Source organism: Arvicola amphibius, chromosome 7 (genome assembly GCF_903992535.2).
Source record: "Arvicola amphibius chromosome 7, mArvAmp1.2, whole genome shotgun sequence".
NCBI classification, from domain to species: Eukaryota; Metazoa; Chordata; class Mammalia; order Rodentia; family Cricetidae; genus Arvicola; species Arvicola amphibius.
In genome coordinates, this window is record NC_052053.1 from 459,856 (window position 1) to 475,035 (window position 15,180).

The 15,180-nt window shown below is 32.9% G+C and overlaps 2 protein-coding genes across 2 annotated transcripts; both read right to left on the reverse strand.

The window, feature by feature from the left end:
* Positions 1–136: 136 nt before the first annotated feature.
* Positions 137–3,211, reverse strand: LOC119819245 (olfactory receptor 10AG1-like). Its single transcript, XM_038337338.1, has 2 exons — positions 3,203–3,211; positions 137–1,081 (listed from the first exon to the last, which is right to left on the reverse strand). The coding sequence occupies exon 2, from the start codon at positions 1,079–1,081 to the stop codon at positions 137–139; it is 945 nt and encodes a 314-aa protein (XP_038193266.1). The 5' UTR covers positions 3,203–3,211.
* A 4,498-nt stretch (positions 3,212–7,709) lies between these two features.
* Positions 7,710–8,654, reverse strand: LOC119819260 (olfactory receptor 10AG1-like). The gene has a single exon (XM_038337362.1). The coding sequence runs from the start codon at positions 8,652–8,654 to the stop codon at positions 7,710–7,712; it is 945 nt and encodes a 314-aa protein (XP_038193290.1).
* Positions 8,655–15,180: the final 6,526 nt, after the last annotated feature.

Below are 15,180 nucleotides of genomic sequence, written 5' to 3' on the forward strand. Positions count from 1 at the left end.
AAACTATTATTCAAAATGACAAAGGAACTTCTGAGAAATAAAGTGATTAGTATTTTTAAGGAATGAATAAATTTTAACCAATTTCTCAAGTAATTATGTAAGAAGCAATTAAACATTTATTCCAAAGCTCTAGGTTCTATCTTATAAGTAACAGTTTTCTCAATGCAGCAATCACATCCTTGTTCCTGAGGCTGTATATCAGGGGGTTGAACATGGGAGTCACAATGGTGTAGAATAGAGAGAGTAGTTTGTCAATTCCTGGAGAATGAGTGGACTTCGGTCTCAAGTAGGTAACAGTAGCTGACCCAAAAAATAAAAACACCACAAGCAAGTGAGAAGAACATGTGGAGAAGGCTTTTGCCCTTCCTGTGGCTGTTGGCAATCTCAGAATAGTGGCAATGATTTTGGTATAAGAGGCAAGTATCAACATAAAGGGGAAAGCAACAAACATCATAGCCACTAAATAGACAGACAGCTCATTCACTGAAGTATCCCCACAGGCCAGTTTCAGAATGGGAGGTAAGTCACAGAAGAAGTGGTTGATTTGATTAGAATTGCAAAAATTCAGGGAAAATATCTGACAGGTTTGTCCTATCTGGACTGGGATGCCGCCGAGCCAGGAGCCTGCTGCCAATTGAATGCATTTTGTTGGGTTCATGATGAGTTGATAGTTCAGAGGCCTGCAGATAGCCACATAGCGGTCATAGGACATCACAGCCAGGAGAAAGCATTCTGTGGCTCCAAGCATAAGGAAGAAACACATTTGTGTGGCACAGCTCAGCACAGAAATGCTTCTCTCTTGAGTACCAATGTTAAACAAAATCCTCGGCAGAGTTACTGATACATAACAGATTTCCAGGGAAGAAAAATTTGCCAGAAAAAAATACATGGGCTTCTGTAGTGCAGGATCAATTCTAGTAATCACAATTATGAAGCTGTTTCCAATCAAGATAATAAAGTACATTATGGAGAACATGCCAAACAGAAGCCCTTGAAGGTTTGGAAGGTCAGAGAATCCCAGGAGGAAAAACTGTGTCACAGTAGAAGCATTGTGCTCTTCCCTGATTTCTGCGTATTTCATCTATGGAGATGATTCAAGGAAAAACACAAAATATATCCTTGCCCATGGATTCTTTTTGTCACTTATAAAGTAATGGTAGCACAATTCTAAACTTTCCACTTCCCATAAAGAATAATTATGAGCCGGGCGGTGGTGGCGCACGCCTTTAATCCCAGCACTCGGGAGGCAGAGGCAGGCGGATCTCTGTGAGTTTGAGACCAGCCTGGTCTACAAGAGCTAGCTCCAGGACAGGCTCTAAAGCTGCAGAGAAACCCTGTCTCGAAAAACCAAAAAAAAAAAAAAAGAATAATTATGATTTGTACATGCTCCAAAGTTTTATGAGATTAATTTTGTTTTGCTTGAAGTCATACTATATATATATATATATTATATATATATATATATATTCTACCAGATTATTTTTATTTATTAAGATTTGATTAACTTTTCAAGTTACCCATAATTTCCCTTAGGTTTCTAGAGTTCTTGCTTTAAATATATATTCCCCAAATGGACAATATGTTGTTTCCTTACTATTTATAGTACATTAGCTCTCACTCTTATCGTGCACATACCAGGTACTCTAGACACATAAAGAGACTTTTATGAGTGCTGTCACTTTTTGCGCAGCTAGCTCTGTTTGGATAAGTATCATGTGCATGTGTACATGATGTGATATATATATGCATATATATATGCATATATATATCATATGCATATGATTTTGTGAGTGTGTAGAAACCTAAAATTGACATAACCTGTCTTCTTCAGTTGCTCTTCGCCTTTCTACTGACACAGCTTTACTCACTGAAGCTGTAACTAACTTACTTTCCTGGATTAGCAGAGCAGCATGCCTAGGAATCCTCTGTCTCTGCTCCTCAACCCCCAGTGCTAGGCTTATATGTTCATGCAAACATATCTGGGTATAGATAGGTAGATAGATAAATGGATAAGATAGATAGATAGATAGATAGATAGATAGATAGATAGATAGATAGATAGATAGATAGATAGATAGATAGATAGATGATATTCGCAAACACTAAATGTTCTGTTATTTGGTTAGTTTTGGGTGGTAAGCCATGATATGTTAATTTTGTTCTCTTAACTGAAAATGCAATTTCTGCTTATATTTATTTTAATAATCAATATGTTTTTCTGATTATAAATTTCTACTTATATTGCTGTTATATGATCAATATTTCAAGAGCCATTTTAATATATGACTAAATATCCTTAAAGACACAATAGTTCGATTTATGGATCATTTTAATCTGAAATTAGTTAATTGTAACAGCAATATTAGATGGTGTGGCCCTTGTTACTATTTTGAGTTTTTGGTTCAGTATAAGATTTTTGAAATTGGAAGTCATAAATGTTAGCCACAGTTTCATATTCACATGACGTTCAAATAGAAACTCAAGATGTAGTGAAGACTGTCAGATCATTTTCTTATCCAGGGAATTTGAGAGTTTGGAATAGTCTCACTAGTGTCTTTGGTACAGAAGTAGGTCTAAGTAGATCGTACATTCCTCTACTATGTATAATTCTACAGCAGGAAAGCAGCATTACAGCAGCTCATTCTGAGCATTTTCTAGCTAATCCCAACCTCCCAAAGATGCCGATCTTGCCTAGAAACTCTGTTCTACTCAATCTACTCTATTGAATAGATTTGTATGGAAACAGACATGATCACCTTGGCATGCTCTTTTCCATCATGTCCTTTTGTTATCCTCTATCTCTAGACCACTAATTATTAAATTTTATTTTATTCTTACAAAATCTATGAATTAGTTGAAAATGGATAACCTTTAAAATTTCTTCTAAATGATATCAATATAACCACTACCTTATTTGAAATTAATATACTCCTATGACAAACATTTCCCTTTTCTTCCCATTTCTCTAATTTCCAAAAATCTACTCTGATTAGTGTATTTGTATTCATTAGCTTGCATATATGCTTTTCTCCATAATTTCCTTGACTCTGTAGTTACCAGATGCAAGTATATGAATTAGAGTTTTTTTACTCTTACAGGATCTCTCAATTATGTCATTCTTTTCAATATTTATTGACCTGATTGACATATTTTTATTTATCTAAAAACAAAGGAACAAAGTGGCAACAGAAAGGTGCCTGACCTCAACCCATGATTTAAGGACTGTGAATGACTTATATTCAAAAATTCACATTCAAAATATTGATGCCAAATGAAAATGAGGCACTTCAGTAGCCTTTTAAGATGATCAAATGTTAAAAATATTTTCTTTTGCACTTTTAATTTTCATATGGAATATAAAATAGCACAAAATAAGTACTCCTTAATAAAATAAAATTATAAAAACTTTCAACAAATACATACACTTCAATGATAATTTAATGTTATATTCTGAAAATGGTGTAAGTGAATATATGCAATGAATGGGAACTGACAGTAAAGCCTAGCAAACAATGATTCCAAGGACAAAAACTACAGTCTGAGGCTATATTTTAAATATAAATTATGAATTATTTAAATTTTGTTTCTTTTATTAAATTCACTGTATTAGTAGTTATTGAGACAACAACTAAAAAAGAAAATAAATTTGTTTATTTTATCATAGATTCTAAGCATTATGTATGCTATATTTGCTTGGATAATAGATACATCTTGGATGTATCTCAAAAACTTCATCACAGAAGACTGAAAATGTACCAATACAAAAGTCCCAATGTAATAGATTTTGAAATTAGGATCTACTGGTGTTTTCAAAGTATTAAAAGGAGTTAGGAAGGGTTTCACTACTTGCACAGCTGCAGAAAACCTTTTCATTATTTTTGTTCTGTTTTCTGATTTGGTGAGGGAACATATTTTCATTTGTAAACTTTCCATAGTTTTATTCTCATTATGGTAATAACTATTTAGAACCACATATGAAAAGATGTTAGAACTACACTAATCTACCCAAATAGCACTTAGTTTGCTTTTCATTTATAGTGCAGTTGCAGCCCTGGGCTTATATAATTTGGGCAAGCATTCGGCTATCTTACTATTTCCTGAGTTCCCTGTGCCTGTAAGACTCGTTCTATAGAATCCTTGCAATTATAGCGATTGTTTTACTCTTGAACACTTTCAGGAGACACAGTTAATACTGAAAAAAAAGAAATCCCCTCACATTTTGTAAATGTAAACACTTTGTTTTATTCAATCATTTTATGCATATTTATCTGCCACCATTGAAAGACTGGTTACTCTACTGTTACACAGGGTATAAACGTCTCTGATCAAATTTATAAAAAAGGAGATAAAGGTTGAAAAGGCAGGTACAATAATACAAATTAAGAGAGGATTTTCTTGGCAGAAATCACTAAAGACACATGAAAATTTAATAATGATCGTCAATTTCATGTTAATTCACAGGATTTAATTATTAAGTGCTAGAAAACTTTGTAGTTGTTTGCCAATATATTTGAATGGTGCTTACTATTGATTATTTTAGAATGTACAATTATTTTATGAACTATTATCTCCTACTAATTCACATGAAACAAATAAATATATAAACTGCCTAAATAAAAGTTTCATAAAAGATAAATAATAACTTTAATTGGATAAAATAGACTAACATACTGATATAAATGAGCACATAAGATGCTGTCTTTATTGATAACTTTGATATATTGCCTTTTATACTAAAGCATATTTTATATTTTGTTCTTTGATCAGTATCATAAAATGTTAGAAAAGCTAAAAAGGCTAAAACATTTGAAATAAAAAGCATTAGATACAAAATTCTTTTAAATTACATTGCTCAATTCCCTGCCATTGCGGTCTTTAAAAAAAGGGAGAAAAATTCCACGTATATTTGATATGAGCCAAATGTAGTCGAGCTTATGTTTGTAGAACTAAGTTAAATATGAATCTTACCTTTATTGGTTAGTAAGAAAATGATAGGTAAACCTGGGTTTTAAGGCTTAAAAACTTCTCTTATGTTTAATGGCATAACACTTTCAAGCCTGTATTGTATTGTGAAGTACACAGTGCTGCTTAAATAGGAAATGGTCTCTGTCTCTGGGGATAGGTACTTTCCCCATGCTACATTCTAACAGAGGAAAACTTTTGTCTTTCCATTAAAAATGAATCATAAGGATATATAAAAGAAATGAGAAAAGCAAAATGAAGACTGTTCCTTTTAGCACATTCTGTTTTGTTTTTCAGTTTTGTGATTATTAAGAAAAATGAATATTGTCAAACAGTGGAATTACACCCCTTTAATCCCAGCACGTGGGAGGCAGGGGCAGGTGGGTCTCAGAGTTCCAGGCCACCCTGATCTGCAGAGTAAGTTTCAGGGCAGCAAGGGCTGCTATACAGAGAAAAACCTGTCTTGAAAACAACAACATCAACAATAAACGAATATTGAGAGAATCAAAAATTGGCATGGGTATCTGTGAATGTGTTCTAATGTGTGTTAGTGCTTTATACTTGTGCCTTCAGAGCTCCGTATGTGGACCACTGTGTCACTGACACCAAGGAACGGTAAGAAGATAATTGTTGGCTGGTCGGTGGTGGCGCACGCCTTTAATCCCAGCTCTCGGGAGGCAGAGGCAGGCGGATCTCTGAGTTCGAGGCCAGCCTGGTCTACAAGAGCTAGTTCCAGGATAGGCTCTAGAAACTACAGGGAAACCCTGTCTCGAAAAAAAAGAAGATAATTGTTGGTGATATAGGCACAATGCATGCTAATGATTTTATCTTCATTCATACCTCCATAGTTATGAATGCAAATAGGATATGTCTGCTTTTGTAAAAAAAATACATGCTTTTATATAAGGTTCAGTCTTATTCATTAGTTTTCTATATTTTATATCTCCATAGCAAATTTTTTAAAGTAAACAATTTGTCAATACGCATTGTAAAACTACTTGCCAATATTCTCAGTATGCATTTTCTTAATTTTATGTTTATATTTTAATGACATTTATTCTATGTATATCATCATTTACCATGCAGTAAAATTCTACTCTAAACAAGCAAGCACTGTACTTACACAGTCAGCCTAATCAGAACTTAAAGACATTAAGTAGGCAGGCAAGCAAAATAAATTTGTTAGTATGTATGAGGCTTTTACTAAGAATACTATCACTATAGAAACAAACTATAAAGGAAACCTTGGACTCTTATGTTGAAAATGAGCACTTAGGAACATTATTTAAAGTGAAATTAGGTAGATAAGTACATGAAGGTTTTGTGCATATCTTTTATCCAATGCCGTTGTCTACTGTGTGTGTTTGCTTCTTGTAGATGTAATAAAGAACATGATTCAAATGAACATGTGGAAGGAAAAGTTATATTTGACTGACAGCTCATCTAGCAAATAATCAACAAACAAATTAAAGTAGGAAGTTAAGCAGGGACTTTGAGCCAGAAATTTCCACTAATAATTTACTTCCTATGATTTGTTAACCTACTAATATAAAGCCCATATCCAACTGCCTAAGGTAGCACTGCTAACAGCAGACTTTAGCATCGTAAATCAATAATAAATGAAGAAAAGGCCCCACAGACACATCCAGAGACTCCCACATTGGAGGGCATTTCTCACAATGTCCCCACACATCACATGACTGAAAGTAGTTGTGGAAAGTTGACAAAAAATGAGCTACAAACCTATATCTTTAAAAGAGCACACTCTAACTTAACACTAATTTGTAAAAGAGAATTACATAATTTGTGATATTATAACAGCATCTCTGCTAGAAGATTCAAGCCTTTCCCTGTCTGCATTCTGCATGATGCTTGTAGTTGGAAATTAGAATTATCAGACTATCCTGTAGTCATTGCTTTGACATTATAGTCTCTAAACCACTGGTTTAGTAAGCCTGATTAGTTGCTTTTCTGTTATAAAGCACTGTACGTTTAGAAGTTAATAATGGTTATTTGGTAGTAGATATAGAACTGTCCTCCAACATAAACAAATAAACTTTTATTCTGGAAATATTTGCTGTTGAAAAAAATAAAGCAAATTTACACACTTAAATGAGAATATTTCTGGAAATGTTATACAGACAGACACACACAACAAATATAAAACAATAAGTTTCCTTTGGTTTTGAAACATTCAGTTAAATTTTAAATTATAGCTTCCTCTCTGTCATTATGATGTCCTTTTTTTCTAGAAGATAAATTTCAGAGTCACAATAGTAATGGCACATCAAGAAGATGCAGTGAACAGACACAACAGGTTAAGGCACACAAACAGCCAATCGTAATTTTAAGATTTTAGATATTGGTAGAAAATAAACAGAAATTGAAACAAAACAAAAAATACACCACGAAGGAATCCCATCATTTCATTCAAAATGATGTCCATATAAAACAAGTGTCCATATGAAACAGTGGGAGAGGCAATGCCAGTGGGAAAAAAATGAATTAGTAGGAAAAACAAACAGATAAAAAAGAATCTGCAAATCTGCACCATGTAAATAAGGATCCTACTAACCTAAGAACCCACCACAAATGGATCGTTGTTTAGACATCAGCAAACAGGGCTACAGCAGGCCATGTAGCCATAGTTTGAGACATTACTCTATGGAACCCAGGGTAAGAGTGTCCCAGAAACACAGGTAGTTAAACAAAGTACTTTAGACAAATTAGTGCAGACACCCATTCTGTTATTTTCTAAGTAACAGTTTTCTCAGTGCAGCAATCACATCCTTGTTCCTAAGGCTGTATATCAGGGGGTTGAACATGGGAGTCACAATGGTGTAGAGCAGAGAGAGCAGTCTGTCAGTTCCTGGAGAATGTGTGGACTTCGGTCTCAAGTAGGTAACAGTAGCGGATCCAAAAAACAAAAACACTACAAGCAAATGGGAAGAACACGTGGAGAAGGCTTTTGCTCGTCCTGTGGCTGTTGGCAACCTCAGAATAGTGGCAATGATTTTGGTATAAGAGGCAAGTATCAACATAAAGGGGACGGCAGCAAAGAGGATAGCCACCAAGTAGACAGACAGCTCATTAATAGAAGTGTCTCCACAGGCCAGCTTGAGAATGGGAGGTAAGTCACAGAAGAAGTGGTTGATTTGGTTAGAACTGCAAAAACGAAGAGAGAATATCTGACAGGTTTGTCCTATCTGGACTGGGATGCCGCTGAGCCAGGAGCCTGCAGCCAGCTGAACGCATTTCGTTGGGTTCATGACCAAGGGATAGTGCAGGGGATTGCAGATGGCCACATAGCGGTCATAAGACATCACAGCCAGAAGGAAACATTCAGTGGCTCCCAGCATTAGGAAGAAGCATGTTTGTGTGGCACAGGCCAGCTTGGATATGTTTCTATTCTGAGTACCCATGTTGAACAGAATCCTAGGAAGAGTGACTGACACATAACAGATTTCCAGAGAAGAAAAGTTTGCCAGGAAAAAATACATAGGCTTCTGCAGTGCTGGATCAATTCTAGTGATCACAATTATGAAGCTGTTTCCAATTAGGATAATTACGTAAACTATGGAGAACATTCCAAAGAGAAACCCCTGGAGGTTGGGGAGGTCAGAAAATCCCAGAAGGATGAATTGTTTGACTGTGGAGGCATTGTTCTCTGCACTGGTCTCTGCATATTCCATGTTTGAAGATGACTCATTCGGGCCTTTGGTTCTCTTATATAGCACATATGCTACAGGTATCACACTCCAAACTTCCCAATTTTCTAAAGAGTAAAAAGATATACACATGTATCTTATATGTTTTCTCAAATGCTGAGGAAGTATATTTCTAACCAACTACCATATGTAGAGAAATTTTCAGTACTTTTGTTTGTATATTTGTAGTGTTATCATTTTGTGCTTTCTTGGATTATTATGCTTTAATTGTTTTATCAATACTTTAAGTGCAGAATTTGGTTAATTTTGTTAAGCAATGATTCATTTTCTTTAAATTATTGTTTTAATTTATTTCAATCTACTCCTCCATTTCTTTTCAGAAAAATTATATCTCCAATGTGTATAATTCTTTCTTACTATTGACATTTTTCTCTACCAAATATTTTGGTTTTTGATTATTTTGAAATTAATTTCAGAAATTAATAAATAATACATAAGTAAATATTCAAAAGGTCCTGAAAAGGTCCAGTGATAAAATATATTACTCTTTCAACTTTATTCCTCTTTTAGGTTTGTTATTTTGACACATAGGATAATTTAGTACAAATAGTCTAACTGTCCACCAAATATTATATGGAATTTAAAGCAATTAAATGTGGTGTTTCCTTTCAGACTATGAAAACCAATGTCCTCAATTTTATACAGATTTTAAAGTTTCTGTCCTTAAATTAGGAACTTAGTACTAATAAAGAAAGTTAATGTCATTCAATCTCAGGATGCTCAAAGATCAGAAGTTGTCCCTTGCTTTCCCATCTGCCCACATGTTCAGGGAAGTGTACCTAAGGAGTGTATCTCTGTATTCTGAATAAATGTCTATTGTATCAAAACTGTGTCCATCAGATCTCACGTCATGCTTTTCTAAGCCCTTCATATTCACCCTTGCTGTGCTTATTCAGCTACCTCACTTCTTCCATTTTTCCATTGTATGTTTTTCTGGGGGTTTTAAGCTTTAATGTGCTAACATTCCCTTATTCATTATCCTAGGCTATATTTACCTTAGACATATAGTTTCTTTTTAATACTCTTTTACCATACGTTTCTCTCTTTTCAGAAGTTCTTCATAAAACTTCAAAGCATTTAGAAAATTCTGGAAGTATTTCATAAATAACAACCCAACACAATTCTTTATCTAAAATTTATCACATACTCTGATTCTACCCCCTTATCCTCCTTGTAGGTATCCTCCAACTGAACCGTGCATCCGTTTATCTCTGATCAGTAATAAATACTTTTAGTAAAATGTGGAAACATTAAACTATCATTTCAAAATCATAAATTTTTTTTCATAAAATTCTTTTCTACTTCATTATACTATGTAATCACTACATAATGCATTTAACCATTTTTTCCAAATGGTTATCACAGTCTAGTACTATATATATTTATACATCGAGAAACTCACCCACCTAGATCATTTTCTTGAAGATCAGAATGTATCATATGTGCCAGATAGGCTTGACAGATGTTACCACGAAAAGTGCCATTGTCACAGTCTAAGAAATGGAGAAGTTTAAAGGGTGCCATTTGTTTTGGTTTTACTGTGTTTAATTGTTGAAGGTGGGGGTAATACAAAGAAGCTTTTAACATTAAAACAAGTTCAGAGGCATTTCAAACCATTTCAATAAAAATGTGTGTTTCTAAAGAGAGATATGCTTTTTAAGATACTATCTAATATTGCATTAGTAGATGTTTTGCTTTCTATGTTTCAACAGAAAACTTTTTCTGTTTGATTATGAAGTATTAATATTTCATTTGGGAGAGAAAAATCATCACTGTATGTTATATAAATGCACAAAATTTTCAAACAAAATATAAATGTTATAAATAAATATTTTTTAAACTGAAAAGACATACTTTTCCTTCACCTTTACTGAATTTTCCAGTTTAAATTAGATTAGAAATTCATACATCTATCAAAAATTACTTACCATTTATTTGTTCTGTTCTTTTATATTTTCCAGTTGAATCCCTGACCTGATATATGCTGGACAATTGGTCTGGCACTGTATTACCCCATCAGTTCTTGTACTTCTGACTATAAAGTGTTCCCAAATGATGCAGCAGCTCTCCTACTTTTCTTTTTGAAAACATTTAAATATCTAATTTTAACTAAGAAACAGAGCTTAAAGAGGGATATGTGGAAATGACATTATATTCATATAAGAAATAACCAAGAAATAAAATTGTAAAATTATTAGGCATTACAGAAAAGTATAGCCATTATGCTTTGAATAAAGATATTTAACCTTATTTAATTCACATATCTTGTGAAACAATGAATTTTTTGGTTATCAATATTGTGATATCAAATAATATACCAATAAGCATAATCCATAGAAAACTGACTGAGATGATATATGAATTAAAATCAAATATAGGAACTAAAAGTATAAATGAATACATGGGTTCAGATATGACTGTATAGCAAAAATTTTAAAACAGAAATGGAAAATACACCTGTGTCTCCTCACTATTAGATTCTTTTATTTCACTTCTTAATTATTGACAACCATGAATTCTTTTGATAAATGTAAGATACAGGTACATGTATGTTCAATAAACATTTTGATTACTTATTTATGAAGGTAGATTTTTATGAACTATGATCTCTAGTTCTTTTTTTGCTTTTTAGTTAGTTTTAAATAATTTATTTCATTTTATTTCAAGTGTAAGGGTCTCAGATTCCTTGGAACTGAGTTACAGAGAGTTGTAAACTGCCATGTGGGTACTCAAATTTGTGCTCAGGTCCGCTGAAAGAGCAGCCAGTGCTCTTAACCACAGAGCAATCTCTCCAGGCTTGAAGTCTGGTTCTTATATTTGTAAAATAGCTTAAATATTGTGTAACAGAAAATCATTACTCTAAAAACTAAAATGGAAAATTAGTTACTATTAGATTTGTGATAATGCAGAAAACAATAAAGTCTTTAGTGGCTTTGACAATACTTTCTGCTACATTACTTGTCATATTTAAAAAGAGTTCATATTTTGCTCTCACCCGACTTAGCAATATCATCTTAAAATCAATGCAAAGAAGTACATAGAAATGTAAATTTGATAACTTTCTAAAATAGAATTATGTAAAACATGACCCTTACCTTTTTAAATTGTCAGAAGAGAAATAATAATAACTAAGATTTATTTCTAAGCTTAAGTATGAATTTATTTAAAAAGAGATTGATCACCTTCTAGCACACTTTTCACACTGTGGGGTTTAAGTAGCGTATTGTCGCTGCTCTGGGAATAAATTCTTTCCTAAGGAATTTATTCTAATTGGTTGGAATATTTTTCCTTATGAGTCAAGAAGCTCAACAGAGCAAAGCAAAGCAAAACAAAGAAGCAAAAACTACAGAAATATACTCTAGTAAACTATTCCTTTTGTAGCCTTACTATTATTTTTTTCTGTTTTTCTAATTATGAGTGCCAGAAATAGTGGTGCATAGCTACAAACCCAGCACTTGGGAAGCTGAGGCAGGAGAATTGTGAGATTGAAGTCATTAATATATGTTTATGGCATATGAAATAATTACTATTATTACACTTTACATTCAAACCACTACATAATGATGATAAGGATGTTTATTTTACAAAATCTTTAGTTATTATTCATGTGTACGCATGCATACATGTGGTGCTACGGAGGGCAGAAGAGGACACTTGAGCATCTGAAGCTGGAGTGAAGGTGGTGTTAAGCCAAGTCATGTGGGTGTGTGAATAACATACCCACCATGCGGAAGAGCAGCAGCAAACGGTGTTAGCTGATCATAACGTTCCCCATGTTATTAATAATATTAATAATGACAACATCAATAACAACAGTAATAACAATAAGTAGTAGAAGAAGAAACATAAAAGGGGACATTCAGTTGGAACATTCCCAAATTTTCTAAAGAGATAAAAGACATAAAGAAAAGTGGAAAATCTTTAAGGCAGTTAAGCTTGCCTCCATAAAAACTTTTAGGTACTGATATATTTTGTAACGTTGTTTATGAGTTTCATGTAGTAAATGAAATAGAGCTTCATAGGCAAGAAAATTCTTTGGGATGTTCAATGTAATATGTAATGTATAGAAAACTGAAATGACAAAGAAGAAAAGATAAATCACAATTAGCAAATATTAGATATTAAGCAAATAAGCACTTCTTATAGCCGTGGTATTTAAGTAGTAGTAAATAATATTTCTCACAGTTGTAGCTTTTTGTAAGCTAAGTAGATGACATTGATTAAAACCCATAAACACTTATCACTTTAAAGGTAATATATAATTTATATAATCTTAATGATAGTTAGATCCCATTGGCAGCAATTAGCATGAGGTTAGGCAATTATTTTATAAAACAACTTTCCCTCACTGTCCTCACCCTGAGTAGGACCACTCACGAATTTCCAGTTTTTCAGAAACAGAATCAAATTTCAAATCCTTTGCTTGGTGTCTCTGACTACAGTAGTCAGCTGGATCTCTATTTGTAATGGACATCATTGGACTTTTTCAATCACTTAAGGATTTAAACTTTATTCTTGTTAAAAAAAGATCTTGCTTCTGCTCAAACTCTTTATTTTTTCTGCTTATCGTGCACATTGAGAACATATAGATTTCTCAGTTTCAATTTTCTTTCATTCATCCTGCGGTAGCTGAAGAGGTTCTTTCCTTTATGGGTTTTTATTATATTTTTCTTAATTTTATTTGCCTGTTGATATTAATATTTCTACTACATATTAGTAGTGTCTTGTGACCACTTTGCATGAGAAAATTGATGATAATTTCATTATTTTTTGACATCATCTAGGGTAGACTTTTCATTATTGATCATTTGGGTGATTGACACATTCTAAGGAAAAATCATTAACACATTGGGTTATTTTAGTCTAACTTTGGAATCTACAAATAAATGTGTTTAGAAGTGGCTGATTTCACCGATTTACAAAACCTTGGAAACACATACAAAGTTCACAATGTGTTGGATGCCTAAATCTGATTGTTAGGTCATCACGTGTCTGAATTTATTTCATTCCTATGTAAAGCCTTTTTAAGGTAAGAACAGACACTAAACAAATACATTTTAGTATAAATATGAAGTTGTAAATATTAACGTAAAGTCTGCTAAGACTATCAGAGAAGCTACACCCATGGAGTTTTAGAAATATGGTTGCCTCTACAAGTACAACAATGTTAAGATAAGGCATCATGGATAAAAATTCATGGGGCTCAGAGACAAATAACTAGAGGTAACTAAGGAATGCTGAGCAAAAGAAATAATCTCATCGTTAATCTGTACAAGTAATAAACTCTGAAATCATACTAGTAAATTTATAATCACTGAAAAAATTATATATATATACATATGATGTATATGTATATGGTCTGTGTGTGTGACAACAGTAAAGAAATAGAGGTCATGATTTGAATAAAAGACACAAATAGCAATGATATCAGGGAGGAAAGCAAGGGGGAAGATAATGTGAATACATTTTAACTTCAGTTATAAAGAATATTTTGAAAGACATGACCGCTACATTCACAATGTACACATTTTTATTTGCTTTTATTTAAACCTTAAGTACCAATGTCACAAGAAATACATTACTGTAGCCATTTCAATATCTGATGAAATAGACTTCAAATTAAACTAACCAGAGACAGATATAATATATATTATATGCAATCAAAGAAAAAATCACAGAAAAATTTATTACAACTCTAAATAAGTAGACAACAAACGCCAGGTCATTCATTTTCGTAAAGGGAACACTATTATCACTGTGATCACATATTGCTCTCCACATGGTGGGAGTGGATGCCTTCAGTTCACCACTCTTTCCAAAAGGCAGATCATTCAGACAAAACATAAACTGGAAAATGCTGGCAGTAAATGACGTAATAAACTTAGTGCACTATTCTCATGGAACTATTTCTAAAGTGTGTGTGTGTGTGTGTGTGTGTGTGTGTGTGTGTGTATGTGTGTGTTTGTGTGAATTTGTGGGAATATATTACCCCAGCACCTGATTGGAACACTGAGGTCAAGCTGAAAGTGGGAGTACTCTTCTGCATAATGTGACTTTTAGGGATAATATACATGTCATTATTCGTGGCAGTAATAGTCTTTCAACACTAGGTCATCTTACTGACCTAATTGAAACTAACTTTACATAGTAATTTTAAAAATCATTGCATCTTAATGTTTAAAGTTGTATATAAGATTTAAAGTAGTATATCAGAATTTGAGTACAATAAATAGTTATATTAATTGTATCTAATGTTTATTTGTAAAGATACTTCAAAATAAGTATAAATATGAAAATTATGAGTATTTGATTTGGTAATATATACATCACTACATACATTTTCAGAGATATATTTTTCTCAATATAACAAAAAGTTTTATTTTGAAATAATCATTGGTATAAAAACAGAACAGATACATAGCAAAAGATAGATATATCTATGAACTTAATTATAGACACATAAAAAGTCATATCTACAATATAAATCGTA

Bases quoted from the DNA above. Each gene is read 5' to 3' on its own strand.
- LOC119819245 (XM_038337338.1), bottom strand. From the start codon at position 1,081: ATGAAATACGCAGAAATCAGGGAAGAGCACAATGCTTCTACTGTGACA.
- LOC119819260 (XM_038337362.1), bottom strand. From the start codon at position 8,654: ATGGAATATGCAGAGACCAGTGCAGAGAACAATGCCTCCACAGTCAAA.